Raw genomic sequence first — 19,229 nt, forward strand, 5'->3', positions numbered from 1 at the left:
TACAGCGGCTGTAATTTGATGCTCTCAAAGTTGGTGTTTACAAGGGACAAGGCAGCCATCAGAGGGCTCTTCTTGTTCTCCCAGTGAAAGAATATTCCTCTCAGCGGCGTGCGCCTGCTCTGTGTGCCAAGCGCTGCCCGGGTTACACCCAGCATCTTTCAGAAACGTGCGTGGGGTCAGCACCTCGGGAGCCACCTGGCAGAGCCTGCCGCATGCTGTGTGCCCTCCCCTGGGCAGTGGGTCAGGACCCACACCGGTGTGCTTGGTGGGGCAGTGGGTGCAGACCCAGAGCGTTGGGCTGCACAAGGCCAGTTTGCTCTCTGGTGCCTGCACCAGCCGCACACCCTCCCCAGGCTGCTCGCCAGGCAGGAGGTGCACGGGGGCTGGCGAGATCGTGGCCCCGTGGGACTCATCAGCTCCCTGTTGACAAATCCTTTCACTCGCATGCAAGCGGAGCAGGACGGAGCCAGGCGCGAGGCTCCCCAGCGTGGCTGCAGCCCCACAACACCGTGTCCTCGCTGGGACGGGCTGGTGCTTCGGCTGCTGCTGGGACTCCATGAGTTGCCCACCTCCACTAGGCAGCCTCAGGACCCCTTCCCCCTGCCCCAGGGGGGCTCATCTGCAGGTTTGGGGAGGCCTCGCTGCTCCCCCTCCACTCATTTTTGCTAGGGTTGAGGCTGAGCCCCTGACCACGCTCCAGCCCAGGGCACGCGCGGTCCCCGTGCGAGTGCCCCAGCAGGGTCCGGGCGCTTTGGCACGGCTCCTGCAGCACAGCGTGACGTTGGGCTGCGCCTGCCGAACAGATGGCACCACCGCGCCCGGCGTCGCTGCAGCCGGTTTGGTGACAGAGGGGGACCTGCTGCCCCCAAGCCTGTTTGTCACGGCCAGGAGCGGGGAGCTGCGCCCCGGCCCATCCGAGGGGCCCTCGGGGGGGGCTGTTTGCAAAACGCCATCGACAAGGGCAGCCTGCGCTCCAGGCAGGTCTCGGGTAGCAGCGCAGGGATCAGCAGCAATAAAAGCTCTGCAAGCCCTTTGTGTTGCGCTGTGTTTAGGCAATGCTGTCTATCACAGGGCAGCAGACCCTCCCTTTTTTTTTCTTTTTTTTTTTTTTTTTTTGTGCCCCCAGCTGATGGGAGCCCTGCTGGGAGGGGAGTGATAGATAAAGGCCAAACTGCTAACGAGAGGGAGACATTCTTTCGGGCGAGCCCTTGAGTGGGAGGAATTAAGGCCTGGGGGCACCTGGGATGGGGGCACAGCTGAGGGGAGGAGGCCCCGGGGGCAGGTTAGAAATTGGGGCACAGCCCGGGCCTGGGGGGGGCTGAGCTGGAGGCAGAGCCTGGTGCGGGACCGGGAGGCTGCAGCGGTTCATGGCGCTGGTGTTGCAGCCACCCGCTTGTGACACTGGTGGCGAGGCGGTGGCGTGTGCTGTGCTCTGAGACAACGTGAGTGCTGCGCCTGGGCCTGGGCGCTCGCTGCATTGTGCGGATGGAGCTGCCCAGAGCGTGGGGGGCATAAAGGAGGTGACTCACGCCTTCAGGAGGGGGCGCGGGAAGGGGATGGGGTGGTCCCAGTGGTGTCTGCTCCCCCTGCCCATGTCAGGAGCACTCTTGGCTCTGTCCCAGGGGTGATGGAGACATGGGCGCATCACCCGCAAGCTGTTCTCGTCCCTGGTGCTGCGCTCGCCTCTGCGCGTCCCAGCAGTCTCCAAACCCTGCGTGGAGCCTGGGCTCGGCCTGGCTTTTCCCTCAGCCCTTGCTCCTGTCTGTACGCTTGGTTTCCAGGCAGAGCCTTAAAAATGACATGCACACAAGTACTAAAAAAAGCATAATTTTATTCAATAACTGCATTGTATGCTTAGCATTCGCCCGCATGTGAGATGGATCAAGCAGAAAAGCTGCTGGAAAGGCGTGTGTGCTCCCCCTTCCTGCAACCTGCTCCAGCACTGCTCCGAGCCGCTCTGTGCCTGCAGCCCCGCACGGGGGGGCTCCTCCTGGGGGGCTCTGCAGCCCCGTCCCCTGGCACAGCAGGGCCTTGGCCGGGCCTCGGCAGCAGCTGGGGCCCTGGCACCCGCCGGCGTCCTGCGTGCCCTACATAGGTGGTGGCGTGGTAGCTCCTATATATATGTGGGTATAAAAAGCCAGCTCCTCAGTAGTGGAGGCTAAAAATACCAGCCTGCCTGGCTCAGTAACCAGATGCCTTGAGCTAGCCCCCAAAGAGCCCGTGGTTCCTATTGTTATTATTTTTAATCGGCTCCCAGCAAAGGCAGCCTGGCGGGTGACCTGCCCCTACGTGGCATGTTGTGGGGTGGGATGGGGTCCCCAAGGCACCGTCCCCAGGTGATGGAAGGAGCAGGGGCAGTTGGCCTTCAGCTCTATTCATCCTGCACAAATCTCAGAAATGGAGAAGGGGGTGACTGATGTGACACGGCTCCTGCCCTCCCAGGAGGGTGTCTGGGGGCTCCCGGGGGTCACAGCACAGGATTGCCAAGGCAGGCGGTGGACGTGGTGCCCCCGGGGTGATGCTCAGGGGGTGGCCTCGGGGTGGCTCCTGGCTGGGAAACCCAAATGGCAAAGGGCTTGCGGGGACCGGGGGGGGGAAGCTGCTGCTGCCGGGGGGGGGCGTCGGGTGGGGAGGAGGCGACCGCTGCGGGCTGGGAGCGATGGGGCAGAGGATGGAGAGAGGGAGGGATGCTTGGGGGAGATGGGGGCTGCGGGAGGGAGAGGAGGGGGGGGCTGGCAGCAGGGCTGCGGGGATGCCCGGGGGCTGCGGGGAGCGGCGGGGGACGGGGCGGGGGCGGCGCGGGGCCGCTGCGCGGTGCTTTGGCTCCCTCTGCTGCTCCGCTCCGCGCACCGCAGGCACCGGGGGGCGGCACGGGGGTGGGGGGGGCAGAGCCGCTCCCCAGAGCTTGCACTCGATGTGGGGAAAGCGGGGGGTAAGGGGGAGATGGATGCACCGGAGGGTCCTGCCCGGGGACTCCCACTCGGCTCGGGGGGGGAGCAGGGCCGGGCAGGGGGTGCCGCATCGTGCTCCTACTGCTCCGGTTTGGTAAAGGGATTGGGGGGGGGCTCCTAGGGCTGTGGGGTGCATGCTTGGGACATCCATGGCTGGGGCCCTGGGGTCCTGGCTGAGCCAGAGCCCCCTGCATGTGGCTGTGCCTCGCTGCCGGGGGGGGTCGTGCAGCATGGGGGTGCTGGAGCATAGCCAGGAGCGCGTGGGAGCCCCGCACCAAAGGCGTCACCGTAGGGTGGGTGCACAGGGACGTGCAAAAAAGTGAGAAGTGCCATGGTGCTCGGGGTAGCGATGCTTACGGTGCCCGCGTTCAAGCAACGCCTGCTGTCTGCAGGCTGACGGTGTCCCTCCTGTCATCCACCATCCCAGGGGCTGGCGTGGAACAAAGCCTGGGGAAGGATTTGGGCTCGGCCGTAGCTGGTGGCAGGCACAGCCCTTCCTCGGGCCACTCCCTGAAACCCATCCCGAGGGCACCCTGCATAAGGGCTGGCGTTGCCCCAGGGCTCGGGGCTGCTGTTGTGGATGTGGGGGATGCTCTGAGAAGGGGGGATGCCATGCTGCAGGAGCTGGCACGGTCCTCCCTGCCTGGTGGTGTGCAGCAGCACCGTCACCGCTGGGGCTGCTAGGAGCACAAAGATGTTCCCTGGAGTCACGAGGTGCCTGGCGGCACAAGGGTTAACCCCCCCCTTTCCCTCTTTTTCCATGGCAAACTCGGTGGCGTGGTCGGGGATAACCTCGTTAGCGGCTGCGCTGCAGCAGCGATGCCCCTGGGACAGAGCAGACCTATAAAATGGAGCTGTGCGCTGCAGGGAGCGCGGGGAAATGGTCGCTGAGCTCATGGGGCGCAGCCCCCCCAGGAGTGGGGCTGGGGGTGCTGGGGGGGGGGGTTGCAGCGGGGAGCAGCTGGGGTTGGGGGCTGGGGTGGGTTCATCCCAGCAGGACCGGGGTGCTGGTGGTGGAGCTGTGCCCACAAAGGATGCGATTGCAACCAGTCCTGGATCGGGGGGCTCTGAAATAGCTGGGGCAGGCAGCGGGGGCACGAGCAGCTGCCTTTGGGCACCCGCGTGGTGCGAACTGAGCGGTGGGGCCGGGGACACAGCCGATCCCCTCCCGTTCTGCTGCTGCTCAGATGGGCTGCGGGGCTCCCACCACCTTCCTCGGGCTGGTGCTGGCGCTGCTGCCCGGGCATTGTTTGCTTTGTGTGCCACGGGCCCTGTTTCTGGTGGCCACGTCCCCGTGCTGCGGGAGAAGATGGGTTCCTTATGCCTGAGCATTCATTCGCTCTGCTGATCGACAGCCTGCGGTCTGGCTGAGCAACCCCAATTGTTCCCAGTGTGCCTGGACAAAGAAATGCCTAGAGAGATGGCAAGGCTCAGGAAGGGAGGACATGCTAGGAATATTTCCAGTGCCTCGCACACGACCAGCTTCTCCCCTCCTCCTGCAGGAATGGGCAGCCCAGGCTCATGTGCAGGGTTTCTCCCCGCGCCTGGAGCAGGGTGCAGCAGTGCCTGCCCTGGGGCGAGCTGTCCCTCCCGTCCCCCTCCGGCCACGGCAGCCTCCAGGCAGCAGCAGCAGCCTCCCCGTGGAGGCTGGGATGGTGCTGGAGGAGCTGGGGCTGCCCCGGGAAGCCTGTGGGGTCACCACCATAATGGAGCGTTTGTTTCCTACCATAGGGGTCGTGGAGGCCCCGCTGTGCAAACCCAGGGCCTGGCCTCTGCTGCAAGGAATTTGCTGATCTGTGGGGTTAGGGCACCTGAACTTGTTCTTGCAATTGCTCTAGACTAATGTGGAGAGCTGGGGCCAGTCGTGTTTTCACCATACCCCTGGTCCCCGGCCAGTCCCGGCACCGCTGGTCCCAGTGCAGTTGTGCCCACCAAGCTGGGGCTGTGCCAGGGGAGGACCCTCTGCTGCCAGCTCCCAGGGGGGCATCCCCCCCAAGCCCTGTCTGCAGGCAGCAAACATGCAAAGCCTGGGAGCAGAAATGGAGCAAAGGACAAAGCCGTGGCTGGGTTAGTGATGCAGGCAGGCGAGGTGAGCTGGTGCTGCAGCACCGTCCGCCGCAGTCCCACTGTCTCCTTCCAGCGAGGTCTGCTGGGCCCCGCCACCGTCTCTTCCACAGCAAACGCTTTCTAGGAAAAGCTCTTGGCATTTCTCCATAGGTATTTGTGTTTTCTGGTTGCGTCTGGTCTGGTTCCAGCTCCTTGCGCTGGAGACCCTGGCTGCGGGAGGGGATGGTGCTCAGTGGATGTAGCTCACACCGGGCGGGCAGGCACTCAGGGGCTCTGCAATGGGGCTTTGGCCATGAGGAGCCCCACGCATCCAAGCGGGTCCCTGTCCCCAGGGTGGTGGCACTGCCCCAGGGCCTCTCCTTCTGCCCCTCCCAGGGGTGTGCTTGGGGTTGCTGTACCCAGGGAAACAAAGAGGATTTGGGAGCTGCAGCTTGCAGCGTGAGTTTTTGCTGGGCTGGGTCCCCAGACCGGGATGCTGCATGGCCCCAAAACCTGGAGAAACTGGGGATGGGGAGGTGTGGGGTGCGGAGGGGCAGGGCTGGCTGCTGCCACGGTGCTCTGTGCAGGACTGAAGGCACGGCGGGGGCGATCCCTCCTTGCCTGCTGGGCTGCTGCTCAGCTGCATCAGGCCCTGCACTTCCCTACGGCCTCACTGAGGGTTTGGCCTGGTGCTGAGCTGGGCTCCGGGCTGCTCTGAGGACCGACTTTCTCCTCCCCAGCTCGTCTGTGGTCTAACCTCCAAAATCCTCGCCTACCGCAGCCTCTTCCCAGCCTCTGGCCAGCCCCAACTCGAGCTGCCCTATTTTGCAAACAGGAAAGCCTGGCCGTGGATAAAGACCGGCTTCTCAGAAGAGCCCAGCCTGCGGCGGCTGCCCCGAGCCCTGGGAAAGCGGGGGGGCTCCCGCGGGAGCTCGGCCACTGCCTGTGTGCCCTGCTCAAGGTCAGGCGGAGCCGCAGCGCCCGGTTCCTTCCTCCCCGCCGGCTGCAGCCAGGAGCGGAAGCGGGGCCTGTGTCTGCCCTGGGCAGGGGGAGGGCGGTGGGGGCCGCTGGGGCTTTTGTTCTCGGGCCTTGGGGGGCTCCTTTGCATGTGAGGGAAATGGCAGCGGCGTCTCCATGAGGGGAGAGGGTGCCATGTCCTAAAGCTTCCTGGCCCCCTCCATCATCATTATCGGCCACGGCAGCCACATTGAATCTGGGGGGGGCAGACTCTGTGGGTGCAGCCTCTGTCCCCCCTCTGTGGCTTTGTGGGAGGCAGGAGCACAGGGCGCTGTGTTGTGCCCCCCAGCTTCAGGAGAGACCTCCTGGGGTGCAGTGGGGTGCCCCCCACCACATCAAGCAGGGCTGTGCGGGTGCCTGAGCGTGTGGGGGTGGCTGCCTTGAGGCTGCAGCCATGCAGAGCTGCCCCTACCCCTCTGCAGCCCCCACCGCGGGGTCTGGGCAGGAGCAGGGGGGGGCTGCGGTGAGGCTGCACCAGAGGAAATGGGCCGAGAAAGCCCCGGGGGAGGCAAAACCGCTGCAGAAATACAGTCGGCTTCACCCTGAGCAGCAAGAGGCCCCTGCTTCCCCCGCGCCCGCTGCCCTGTGGAGATTAGCCCTCGGCTGGCTGGGCTTGACGGGCAGCCGGAAGGGACCGGGCGCCACGGGAGGCCCCCCTGCCTGCCAGGAAACCCCCAGGAACGGGCACCGCAGCAGCCCCTGCTCCTGGCACCGTCCCCGCTCAGCCCTCCCTGTGCCCTGATGCTGCTCGGGGCTGCGCTCGCTGCCCCAAAACTCCAGCACAGGCTTCGGGAGCCGCCACAGGGGCACAAGGCCAGCATCGCCCCGCGCCGAGCCCCGTCCCTCCCCGCCGGGGCTGCCAGCTCCGCTCATGCACAGCCAAGTGCGCGGGATGAAAGGGGGCAGCCGGGGGGCTGGGGGGCCGCGGGCGGCAGCGTGGAGGTCAGGCCGCGTCCCGGTGGCGCGGCGGCAGCTCTGTAATGCCGCCGATCAGAGATGCCCGTGGGGATTGCGGAGCAGCATGGAGGCGACCCCTGCGCTTGGGGTCAGCAGGCCGCGGTGTGCGTCAGCCCCGAGGAGCTTAATCCCAAACGGGGAGGGGGCGGCGGGTTCCTGACCCGCGGCTGGGCCTGGCATCTGCCCCGGCACCACCGTGGGCCACCTCCTGCCCTGACGGGATAGAGTCGAGCGATGCCGCCTCGGCACCAGGAGGGTGAGGAGAAATAAAAGGAATGGGCAGCAGAAAATGTAAAGGAAAAAAATAAAATCCTTTTGTTTTCAGAAAGCAGCCCTTCGAAGGTTTTCTCCCTCCCTGAAATAGCTTTTCCTGCCACCCGAAATGAGATGGAATATTTTGCAGGACGTTGTCAAAGATTCTTTTTCTTTTTTGTTTTTTAAATTGCCTTAATCACGTTATTAAGCTTAAGATGCTTGTGAATGGCCTGATAGATGGGAAAATAAATATGCAGATACTGTCCCTGGCTTTGCCAGCAGGATTCCCTGTTCTGTTTTCCATGCATGCAATTCATCCTATCCTTGCTACCAGCTCTAGTCGCTCATGCAGGACTGCATGAAATGCAGTGGGGAAAAATGTCAGCTTTTCTGCAAGCTGAGAAGCTACGTGTGGACCTGGGAGCTGCGGGAAGCTTTGTGACTCCTTTGGGAAGAAACTGCCTTCCTGTGCGTGGAGCAAATGGGGAGCAAGCACACACCCAGGGAGCTGCAGTGCTGCTTCTTTCAGAGCAGGCCTGCAGGATGCCACAGGATGGGGAATTACTTCAGAGGCAGGCGAGGAACTAAGAGCACCTTGCTGGTGTCCATCCCTGTTCAGGCCCTTCGCTTCAAATCATTCAATTTTTTGATTAATAGAGAAATTAGAGTCTTGGAAGTGAGCATTAAGTGATTCACTAGGTTAGATGCTCTCCTTACTTCCCTGTCCTCTCTGCTTAAATCGTACAAGTTAGATAATGGTTTTTGCTTCCGTCTCTCTCTTTCTCAACAAATTAAATTCTGATACAAATGGTGCAGGATGCAAACGGATTTATTTCTTTGCTACTTTAGTACAAATATCCACATATTTCTGTCAATAATTTCTTGTAATAGTTTAAGAAAAAAAAAGATATGGGTGGTCTTGTAATTGCTTCAAAACACTTTCCAAAGATCCAGGTTCTGAAGGACTGATGGGTCTCTGTGGGCCGTGACACTACTGATTGTCACACGGTCTTGTCTTCCCTTATCCCGCTGTTACAGTCAGCTGGGAAAGAACAGATCTGCAGCCCACAAGGAGAAATTAAACATCCTGGACAGATGTCAGTTCAGACCCACGTAGTTTCAGCTGAAACTCTCCAGGCTGGTTTTGACCCGTTCCATTTCATGCAGAAAACTGTAGAACTGGGGCAAAGTTAACTCTGCAGAAAAAAAAAAAAAAAAGAAGCATAAAGTCTTAGATTTCAGGTTACACATGCAACATTGGAAAAGCCATTCTGGTGCTACTGCAGAGCAACTCACGTTCACCTAAGCTAGGCAGGATTAGACACTGACTCTCAGCAGCTGTTTCTTTATGCTAGCTGGACCGTGCAGGGTGAGGATTCTCCTAACAGCAACTGCCACTTTGGAATTGTTTACTTTCTTCTTCTGTCATGCTGCTCTGACTGCTTTTCAGGGCTCTGTGGCATATCTATATTTACTCATGCAAAGACGTGAAGACTGCCCAAGAGTCAGTGTTTGTAAGTGTTTTGCAGAGCGACTGTGGCTGGGAGAGGCCAGGGCGGGAGCAGCCGCAGCATCTACCAGCAGTGCTCTCACAGTGACCCCTGCTGGGTCTGCGTCCAAAGCTCCCCTACCTCCACGAACAACCCAGAAGCTCTGACTGCAGCTCAGATTTCGTGTTCTTGAATGCTTGCTTCTTTTGCAGAACAGTTAACTCACCTATATATACGTTTTCCATTTGGGTTCCTTTTTTAATCACCAGCTTCAGCTGGGGGAAAGAAAAAGCAGAGGCATTTTAATTCAGAGGCCTGTATTTCAAGCACTGTGAAAAGGCAGGAGTCTGCTGAGAGTTTTAGTGCAGACTGCTGCAAAGCACACACATCTTTGACAGGCCTTTCAAGAAGTGTCACTGTAGGAACAGATTAGGCATTGGGAGGATCTCCGGGAAGTCCTTATAAATGGTGGCATTCCCCCTCCCTCCCTGAGATAGCATGACCTTTGCTAGATTGAGCTTTTTGAACAGATTTTCAGAGTGGGCTACGCTTCTGTGACACGATGTCTTCTGAAGAGTAACAAATAGCAGCGTGCCTGCTATCTGCTGGCAGTTGCACTGAGAAGACTGGAGCAGATGCACTGTTGCAGAGCCTGCTCCTATGAGCTGTGGCTTTCCTCAATTTCCTCTCACAGCCAGTACTTCCCACATGCCTGGTCGTAGCTTGTTCCTTAACTGCACTATAACCTGAACTCTCTGATGTAGGAGATTTACCTGTAAGAAGATACTTCCCACTTTTTCCAATTCACTGCTCCCAGCAGTAACTGTGAGTCAGAAAGAACAGAAGGGAGATAACGTTAGCTAAGCTGTGAAATAAAAAATTCTTTAGCTGAAAGCTGCTGTTGGGTTTCCCAACCCATTCGGTTTATCTTTTTGCTCTATTACCTCCAAACTTCCACTCCATATCTATCAGCTGGTTAATCATCAGCGTCTGACCAACAGCCAGGCGTGTTAGGGTAGGGGAATTCAGCCTCCACTGCAAGAGCAAGACACACGAACAATCAATTCAGAGGGACGTCCATTTACGGTACCTGTAATTTCAGCATAAATTGGAAATCAGAAGCCCAATGTGTGTATGTGAAGGGACAAACTAACATGGTTGGGAGGGTTCAAAGATGTTTGAGTCCTACAAGGAATCCCCTCTGCCTTGTCACTTCTGGAAATGAAACTCACTGTTTCTGGTTTAACACTGGTTCAGCGTAACAATATCTGCACAAAAAGTCATGTGTTCATGTAACTGCATGACCCCAGGGCTCAAAGCAGGCAAAGCAGAAAAACAATCCAATGAAAGCCACACAGAACCACAGGAATCACTAAACCTATGGGGTAGAGGCCACAGCAAGCCAGATGTATCATTAGACAAAATGTTTCTTATCGGTTATCTGGGGATCTTTCATTCAAAACTCTGAGCTGGTTTTGAAGAAAGCAGCTGATGCATCTCAGCGGGGTTTTACAAGTTCTCGCTCAAAGACTGTCTTTTTGTTAGTTTAGAAACAAGCAAAGATGTATTAATACCTGTTCTGCAAAATAACTGGCTTTCTCTTCACTGAGGCCTGTGGGAGAAACCATATGAGATTACTATATGTGATAAATATTAATTAGCTTTTATTTAGTGAAGTCACGTGACCTACCTAGAGCAATAAAATCTGCTCTGACTTGTTCGGAAGACAGATTTCTCTTCAGGGCACCTGAATAAACAACGCAAGGAAAGAAAATCAGTTTTTACTGAGTCAAATCAATCTTTACTGAGACAAACAAATGCAGGGATGGAGACCCTGCCATAGAAAGACTGGTTGTGGCCTGTGTTTTGAAACAAACCACAGCTCGGCGAGATAGGAAATACAGTTGTGTCTGCCGATATCTTTGCGGATGCCCAGCGCTTTAAAAGTCAGTCCTATGGAAGTGCCTGAGAGAGAGAGGGAGATTTCATTGCAGGTCACCATGGTAACAGCAGCAGCAGTTGTGTTTTGAAGTTGCTGCTTTCTCTCCTATAGAAGCTTTGCTTGTTAAAGGGGAACTGTTAAGGCTGGCAGGCTACTAATTTGACCTACCTGCTGTGTTTTGGATTATGGGTGTGAACGTGTGCATATAACACTTTCCCCTGCTGTGCCTGCCTCCTTTGTTCTGGGGCACAGGCAGCACATGGAAGTTTACAAGGATTCTGTTCTCTGAAGCCAAGAGCAGGAATCTCATAAATTCAAAGAGACTGCCAGCCCCACGTGGCTTTCTGTCTGTGTAGCACACAGGCAAAGTTATCTGCTGTAATCTGTTCTGATGCTGGCCGTGGCATCCCAGAGCTAATGAAAAGGTGTAACAGTATTGGAGCCAGTGCACACAAACAGGAACTGTGGGGCTGAATGCGCCTAGTCCAGAAACAGGAAGGGAGAAAATACCAATTCCACATTAAATACCTCCCAGACAGTTGTAGGGAAGGAAATTATTCTGTGCTTCTCTGGGATAGAAGAAAAGGCTTAAAGTAGTGGAATGAAAGTTTAGACCAAATGCAGGAAACAGTTGTGCATGGCTTCACTGCTGTGAGCAAAGCTATAGGAAAACCTGGATCGAAGGATGTTTATAAGGAACTATTAATAATAAGGATTAACATGGCATGAATGTGCGTGTAGGGAAGATGTCCAATGCAGTATTACGTCCAATGGCAGCCCCAACATCAAAGCAATCTCAAACAGTGCTGGAATCTGACTGGGGCACCCAAGGGGAATCCCTCCCGCCCCTCTTCTCCACTGCTTATGAATGAGGAATTGCTGGACACTAATGTGTTTATCTAAATCAAGATTAACACAGCAGACATCACGTTTACGTTGCTTAGAACTATGCTGGTTTCCAGCCCACTCCAGAGGGGTGTGAATGGACTGAGATCTGTCTCAAATGGTGCTTTGTCCTTGTTGGAATTACAGTCCTGGATCATTTAGATCGAAGTTTGCACTGGTCTAGCAGAAATGGATTTACAGGCACAAGTTAAACCGAGCTCTGTTGCTGTCACAAAGTGTTGTGCTTGCATTTAATAAGTACCTAAGTGAGCTTAGTCAGGCCTGTGAGACGTGTACACAGGCAGGGTGTAAAGAAGACAAAGCCTGAGTCACCAGACAGGGATACTCCAACAGGAGAGCAATTTTTGAATTTTTGATTCTTAAATGCTAAGCCATTTATTAGCTGCTATTAGCACTCATTGTGTAAGTCAAGTGCACTGCAGTTCTGAAGACACACAGCCTTAAGCAGCATGCAGGAATGGACACAACCGTTTGGCCTCAGGGCAGCATATGCATATGTATCACTTACCATTAGGTACCAGCAGAATACTTTTGACAATGTTTTTCAGGGGGCCCAAGCTGATTTTATTCATGGTGGCAAAGTCTGAGAGCTGAGTCAGAAACCTTTCTACCTGCTCGAGAGAAAGAGCAGCAACACAATCTTATCTCAGGGTGCATCTCACCCGAGAGCTGCAGTCACACACTTCTTGGTGTTCTGTGCAGGCCTTACCTCCTTGGGCTCTGTCAGAAACCTGAAAAGCACTTCGGTCAGCGCTGAGAATTGCTGTGAAGAAACAGGACAGCGTTAGGAATTGGGCATCCGCATGTATCATTTCTCAGCACCTCGCCACCCCTATCGTCCCCATGACTCGGGGGTGATACACCACCTCGATACAGCTCTACCTGTCTCCAGTACATCGGTCCCAGAATTTTATCTCCCATGCTGGTACAGTACCCCAGTCCTTGGCATGCCTACGGATGGGATTTGCTCATGGATGCTTTTCAGAGATTCTTGAAAGGGTTTGTGCAGCTGGTAGCTGGCACTGCACAGGGCTTTTGTGATTCTTGGCTAATCAGAAGCTGCTGTTCTAGCCCGTGTAATCCAAAAACTGCTAGAGAGAAGGGATGCAAACATCCACTCTCATGTTTCAGGGAAGCCACAGGGTAACCAGACTAACTCGGGAAAGAAAAGGAGTGGTCAAAGGCCTGGCTGCTGCCCTCAGCCCCCTGCACTCTCAGCCAGGAGAGCTGCAGTGCTGAGCCCACCACCCTCCCTCTGCTGCTGCCACCAGCGCTGGCGTTGTCCCGAGCACCCCAAAGCTGCGCAGCCCCAGCGAGAGAAGCCAGTGCTCGATGGGACCTGAACCCTCCTGTGTGTGCTGTGCGTGACACGAGCCCCTCCATCACCCCCTGCACCCTGAGCACAAGCTGTGGCGGGGCTGGGGCACACTCCGGTCCCGCACCGGGGCTGTTGCAGGGCCCGTTCCCCGTGCCACCCATCCCGGCTGCGGCAGCCCCGTGGGTGCGGGCCGGGCCTGGTGCCATGGCCTCGCCTCGCTCTCCCCCCCGGCCGGCCCCGCACCTCGGCGCTGAGCTGGTTGAGGTTGTGCATGTCGCCGCTCACCGCCTCCGGCACGGGCTCCCGGGTGAAGTTGAGCAGCCCCATGGCGGCCGCGGCTCCGCCCGCCCGGCCCGGCCCGGCCCCGCTGCCGGCTCTCGCCTCAGCCTGAGCATTGGCGGCCGCACTTTCCGCACCGCCGCCGCCGCGGCCCGGTCCCCCCCCGGTGCACCGAGACCGGGCACCGAGACCGGGAACCGAGACCGGGAACCCCCCCTCTGCCGGGGCACCCCCGCACCTAGGGGTGCCGAGCACCCCAAGCCAGGCCCCGGTGGCCGGGTGCTGCCGGCCCTGTACAGCCCACACCCGGCCACCCTCGTGTGTTTCTCCCTAGAGATCTAAACCGGGCACCTCAGGACCCCCAGCGCCCCTCGCCCACTTTGGCCCCTTTGTGGTGTGCCTCCATGTCCAGGCTCCTTGCCCCCTCAGTGCCGCTCTCCCTGCACCCAGGGTTGGCACCCCAGGGCCCGCAGGCCACCCCTTGTCACCCCTTGTTCTCCTGCCACATCTGCTCTGTGCGGGGAGGTGGCAGAGGGCACCAATCCTGGCTCCCTGTCCCCTGGAGCCATGGCACAGGGTGTGCTGCACCCCCCAGGGTACCCCGGAGCAGTCGCTTCGGCCCCGCTCCCAAAGCCTGGGCACCCAAAACTGCAGCTCTGGGGGGACCCTGCTGCCTCCACAGCTTTGCTCTGAGACAGGGAAGGGGCTCGGGGGGCTCCTGCGCTTTCTGGGGGAGGCAGCCGGCAGGGCGGTGGGTCTGGTCTCCCCCAGCTTGCACACGAGGTGCTGGGCCATGAACCCGGCCATGCGGCCTGCAGGCTGCACTTGTGCAGGAGGGAGGAAATTTAGCCAGGGCTTACCTCCGAACGCGTGCTCATCCTCTGTGCATGGGTCAAACAGAACGATTGCTTTTGATGCAAGGGTTTGGGATAGCCTTTTGCTTTCCTACCCAAAAGTGCTATGTGTATATCCGCACGTTTGCTTGTCTGTCTGTGCCAATAAATATTTATTCGTCTTCATGCTTCTAAGATCTTTATCCTATAATTATTTACCCATGTGTTTGATTTTATGCACCTGATTCCTTCCATGGAAAGTAAAGTGTGTGATTGCTTGTAGGGGTGTGGAGCCTAAAATATAGGTGAAAATGGAGAGAGCCGTGAGTGCCCTCATTGAGCAGAGGCTTTAAACTTCACCTGCTGGTGTCTGGATGAGAGCCAAATGGTGTATATTATTTTTCTGTACAAAAACCTCAAATAAATTGTTGAAAATCCATAGTTTACAGAGTGATTTGTTTGTTTATTTATTTATTTATTTCCCCTGGAGATTGCAGGACACAAAACTCAGCTGTGGTTTTCCATCTCTGCTCCTAGCACAGCCCCGCTCCTGAGCTCACCCTGTGCCTGTGGCAGTGTCTGTCTGCAGCAGCTCATCTCCAGCCAGGCTGCGTGGTGTGGTCAGGTCCTGTGTAGGAGAGGAGGCAGTTTGGGACTGAGAGCCCAGTGACATGAAGTATCTGTGTTTCAAAAGGATCAGGGTTTCACAGGAAGATTTTAAGCCGATTCTCACTACAAACAGTAAGCAGGAGGTCTCCTTGACTCATGGGCATGTACAAGGGCAGGTGAGATGTAAAATCAGCCCTTTCTCATCCTGTTACATGGTCTAGTTTCCATTTGTGCTCAGGAGAAAGGCCTTGATCCAGAAAATATTAAAACTTGATGTATTCCCGCAGAGGACAATGGGGCTGATCTGAGTTTAAGGACTCCATTGCCTTAAGCTGCTATTTTGCAGCTTTCCAATAACAGCAAAGTAAGTTCTGCAGAAGTTATTCCTCTGTCAGTGTGAGTGTATCTGACCCATTTTTATCTTGCAAGGTGTTCACCAGCTGCCTGAGCACATAGCATACGAAAGCCCCTGTGAAAGGTAAAACTGTGGCAGTTCACAAGGCTGCTGGTTTATTACTGAAACTTTCAGTTGCAAATGAGAGCACAGAAATTTTATAGTGCCTTTCATTGTGAAGATATCCCACTAGTGGTTTATAAACAAGGAGTAAAGCAGCAAAGTACCAGTAATGATGAGGAGTTAAGAGATATTTACTGGTGGTCTGGATGGAAATAGCATTTGCACTTCCTTTTCTTCTCCCTCCATCTCCTAGCTCAGCCAGGGGATTTTCTATTTCATGTACATGCTGAGTGGGGTGGAACTGTGCGCCTCAGTTTAATAGGATTGGTGAGGCAAAAAAGTTACATCAGATTGCCTGCAGGATTTTACCCTAAATATTCAGTATACCTTAAAACAAGGTGCAGATTTTTCATGCTGTAGGTAATTAGCTATTGAAATAATTTATCAGGCTCTGTGGTGAACTGGCCACGCTGGCAGTTTTAAAACCACAGGGATATGTTTGTCTCTAAACAATAGTTAACCTTTACTAAAATTAATTCAGGATTATTTACAGACTGTGTAGTTATGGGTGCCAGTGCGTGTGAACACGGTACACCTTTCTGACCTTAGAACGTCACATAAAGTCCTATGTACATTTTCCTAAGTGTAAAATAATAATTGCAGGTAAGGGTGCACTTCCATAACCCAAAATTAATTTGTGGCCAAAAAAAATGAAACAAGGAAAGAGACAATTTTCTGTCTGGTTTGTGTGCCAGGATTAGCCATGCAGTAGCAGTGTGTGAGTCATCCTTAATTCCCCACATCTTTCTAGGGTGATGATTTAGGAACTAGTTAACGATGGTCTCGGTGCACGGTGTGTACCTGTGTGAGCATGCATGAGGTATGGCAGAAGGGGGAAGCCAGTGGTGGCGAAGAACTTCCCAGGCAGCAAACCAAATTCCTGGGGAAAGTTGAGTGACAGGATTCACGAAGAAGAGTTTAAACTGAGGTACGTGCTCATAACATCCTGTTTAAACAATCAACAGGAAATTCGGCGATCCCACCTCGCAGGATGCTGGTTTATTGAGGCATGGCACACAGCTGAGTGCCACGAGCCCTCCCGCAGCACTAGGACCAGGCTGGGGTCTGGCAGCAGGCATCCCCAAAAGGACTTACTCCAGGAGGAGAGAAGGCTGCAGGGTGCCCGTGGGGGCGAGTTATGTGCCAGGGCAGGGCTGGTGCCTGCAGAGCCCCCAGGCTCCCCCCTCCAGGCTGTGGTGGGTGCAGGGTGCTGGGGCTGCTCAGCCCCGGGGTGCTGCAGCGGGGCCATTCTCATGCAGAGCATGGCACTGATGGGCTCCTCCGAGCTGAGGACAGGCTGAGGATGGCATCTCTGTGTTATGGGGTAGGTGCTCTCATCAACCACAAGTACTGGAGTAAGCAGCAAAAAAGCAGTTGTGGGGGGATGCAAGAAAACAGGGTATTAAAACGGTGCACTCCAAAATGAGCTACAGGACTGATGTGCCCTTTTCAAGAGGGATTTTTCATTTCACCTGTCCAACTTGAGGAGCTTGCTGCCTGGCCTTCTTCAGCACATGGAGAAGGTTACCTTGGGCAGGCTCCTAACGACATGTTCTGCCTTTCACCCCACCAGGACCACCACTTCTGTGGCTTCTGTTTATTCTGCTGATGCTCTGCGTCTCCCTCCAGGCTGTGTGGATTGGGAGCATCTGTCTAGAGAGCTGAGGAATGCTGAAACTTCCCTGCCTGCTGTTGTGATGGATATTGCCCAGCTGAAACACTGCTTGGGGGGGGGGGGGGGGAGTTCTGTTCCTACAGAGGCTGACCCAAGTGACACCTTTGAGATCAGGATTTCATTTTCTCCTGCATTTCGGTGCCTCTCCCCATCTCCTGTCACACTCTGTACTCCCAGGGAAGTCTTACCACGGGACTAAATTATTGCAAGATGCAGGGGTTGGGGCTGGAAGCACCACTTCTGGGCCCTGCCGTGTGCTTGCCCGGTGGACGGGTGAAATATTTCCTCCACCGGGCTGCCCAGGAGCAGGGGGGGAGCCCAGCCTGCCAGGGGCTCTGGTGGTGGCACCCTGCCTGCCACCACCCTGCTGCTCACAGACCTGCAATTGGGCTGGGGGGGCCTCGTCTGCAGGTTGGGCTGTAGCAGGCGCATCCTGTTTTCTAGGAAAAAGAGGATTTTGTGGCCGGCTTTGTTACAGAGGCATTGAAGACTTCCCTTTGTGTGCTTTCTCATTTGAAGTTTACACGCTGGTTGCCGCAATCTTTCTAGATGTTCTGGTTACACAGATGAGAATTGTTTTTAACCTTATTTTTATTAGAGAGTTGTATCATGTGGTCCTGGCCAGCCCACAGGAAGGGCTAGAAACTCCATGTAGGCGGGATAACACTTCCTATCTCCGTGTAAACACCAATTCCCCACAGATGTGAGAAGGCAGCCCCGCTACACGGGAGGCTGGAGGCTCTGCTCCCACATGTGGCAGCGGGCTGAGGCTTTCCGACAGCTGGGACAGACCTCGCTTTCAGCAGCCTGAGCTCTGCCACGGCGCTGCTCTGCAGCGTGGCTCCCCGCCGTGCTCAGGAGCAAAGCTGGGGGCACAGGAGCTTTTCCAGGGAGCGTGGCGAGGAGCAGCCGGGCCCTGCAGAGCATGAGGGAGCTGGTAGAACTGGTGGGGAGGCTGGGGCCAGCACAGGGCTGGGGCAAGGTCTCGGGCACGGAGCATGGAGCCAGCTCACAGAGCACGGGAGATGTGCTCAGATGGGGTTTTGCACTGAAGAGTATCAAGCAATGAAAGTGATGTCAGCTGCGGTCTGAGGAAGGACCCGCTGTGTTGTGTGGTGTCTGCACACCGGCACGGGAAACCCCCAAGCCTGAAGTCAGTGGGAGCATTGCTGCTGCCTTCAGTGAAACGAAGAGTTCAGCCTGCTCCCTGCCTCGGGGCCACTAAAGAGCTTGCAGCAGTCTGAGGGGATTTCATGGCGCTGGGGCTTCTCTCTGCTTGTTGGAGGACAAAGCAAACACTGAGCCCTTACTGGGGTCTGGGAGTCTGGGACCTACAGACTCCAGAAATTACAAGGTTACACTGCTGAAGGCTGTAGGTAATAAAACATATTTGCTCAATTGCTTTATTTGTCTAGGATCTCCAGGCATGCTGCTTACGAAACACAGAGCAGTTTCCAACCCAAACACTTCGGTGCAGAGTGAGAGACAGCAGGTGAGCACTGGGGGGGAAGCAATGTCAGTTGGCCTGGCCAGGACAGCAAAGGGAACTTCAAGGAAGAGGACTGAAGGTAGAGAATAAGGCGGACAGAGCAGATCTGGGACTGGTGCCATAACATGGGGATACTGCAGAGAAGGCAGCAGCTGAGCAGCCTTTGGTGGGGAGGAGGATTCAGGGCCAGCAGTGCTGTTACGTGAGGAAGGGCTGGCATGGATGCTGGTGAGCATTCACAGTGGAAGGTGAGGATGAGGAGTGACTTCTGACGTGGATGGATGTTACCAACTCCATCACAGGGCAGGGACATATCCAGGACACGGTGTGCTGTGTCCTCCACCTGTCCCCAGCCCCAGCTTCTTGCTCCTGTAGCCAACACCTGGGCACGTTTCACATCTTCTTGCGGATGCTCTGGTGACAGAGCAGAGGAGCTTTGTTCCCAGAGCCACATCTCCCCTCCTGTCGATGCAGGAGAATCTCAGGCTGGTGGGAGAGGTGACACAGTCGCTCTGGCACCAGTCTGGCACAGGCTGCAGGCTGCAAGCTCTTGTCCAGCAGGGATGGCTGAGGGCCTGATGCAGGGCACCAGAAATGCCTGGAAGGAGCCTCAGTATGAAATACCCTTTAGAGGAACTTTTTTTTTTTCCTCCTGTGAAATGGCACACAAACTCTTGACAGTTAAGAAATAAACTCGCAGCATCTCTCTGTGGCTGTGTGTAGCAGAGAAAGAGGAAAGGGTCAGGGTTTAGCTCATAATCTGCTCAGAGCTGCTTTGTTTGGTACCAGGCCTTTTCCAAACAGTATGCACAGAAGTGCACTCCTGAATTAAATGATAACCAAGGGGAAGAGAGAGAAAGAGGGCGTTTCCACTGGCTGGGAGATTGATGGCAGGTCAGTGGGGCCAACAGCAGCAGCAAGGTTTCCCTCGAAAGGGAGAGGAGC

At 56.0% G+C, this 19,229-nt stretch overlaps 2 protein-coding genes across 3 annotated transcripts in view; one reads left to right on the forward strand and one right to left on the reverse strand.

The window, feature by feature from the left end:
- Positions 1 to 19,229, forward strand: part of MAPRE1 (microtubule associated protein RP/EB family member 1) — a 96,690-nt gene that overhangs the window by 48,685 nt on the left and 28,776 nt on the right. The gene's annotated exons all lie outside the window — the stretch shown is intronic.
- COMMD7 (COMM domain containing 7) lies at positions 8,038 to 14,159 on the reverse strand. Of its 2 annotated transcripts, none has more exons than XM_068701009.1 (9): positions 14,022 to 14,159; positions 12,274 to 12,327; positions 12,073 to 12,175; positions 10,407 to 10,463; positions 10,291 to 10,328; positions 9,661 to 9,751; positions 9,490 to 9,539; positions 8,943 to 8,991; positions 8,038 to 8,422 (listed from the first exon to the last, which is right to left on the reverse strand). In XM_068701009.1, exons 1-9 carry the CDS (start codon positions 14,037 to 14,039, stop codon positions 8,346 to 8,348), a joined length of 537 nt encoding a protein of 178 aa, XP_068557110.1. In that variant the 5' UTR covers positions 14,040 to 14,159; the 3' UTR covers positions 8,038 to 8,345. The 2 variants fall into 2 exon arrangements, with proteins under 2 accessions (XP_068557110.1, XP_068557109.1); XM_068701008.1 differs by lacking the exon at positions 14,022 to 14,159 and adding an exon at positions 13,126 to 13,283.

The sequence above is a fragment of the Anas acuta genome, chromosome 16 (genome assembly GCF_963932015.1).
Source record: "Anas acuta chromosome 16, bAnaAcu1.1, whole genome shotgun sequence".
NCBI classification, from domain to species: Eukaryota; Metazoa; Chordata; class Aves; order Anseriformes; family Anatidae; genus Anas; species Anas acuta.

What these genes read in the sequence shown, in the direction of transcription:
- COMMD7 (XM_068701008.1), bottom strand. Translation starts at nt 13,209, where the DNA reads ATGGGGCTGCTCAACTTCACCCGGGAGCCCGTGCCGGAGGCGGTGAGC. An exon ending in TTCTGACAGAGCCCAAGGAG is followed by an intron (nt 12,176 to 12,273) that starts GTAAGGCCTGCA and finishes TCTCTCGAGCAG; the next exon opens with GTAGAAAGGTTTCTGACTCA. An exon ending in AATGGAAAACGTATATATAG is followed by an intron (nt 8,423 to 8,942) that starts GTGAGTTAACTG and finishes TTTTTTCTGCAG; the next exon opens with AGTTAACTTTGCCCCAGTTC.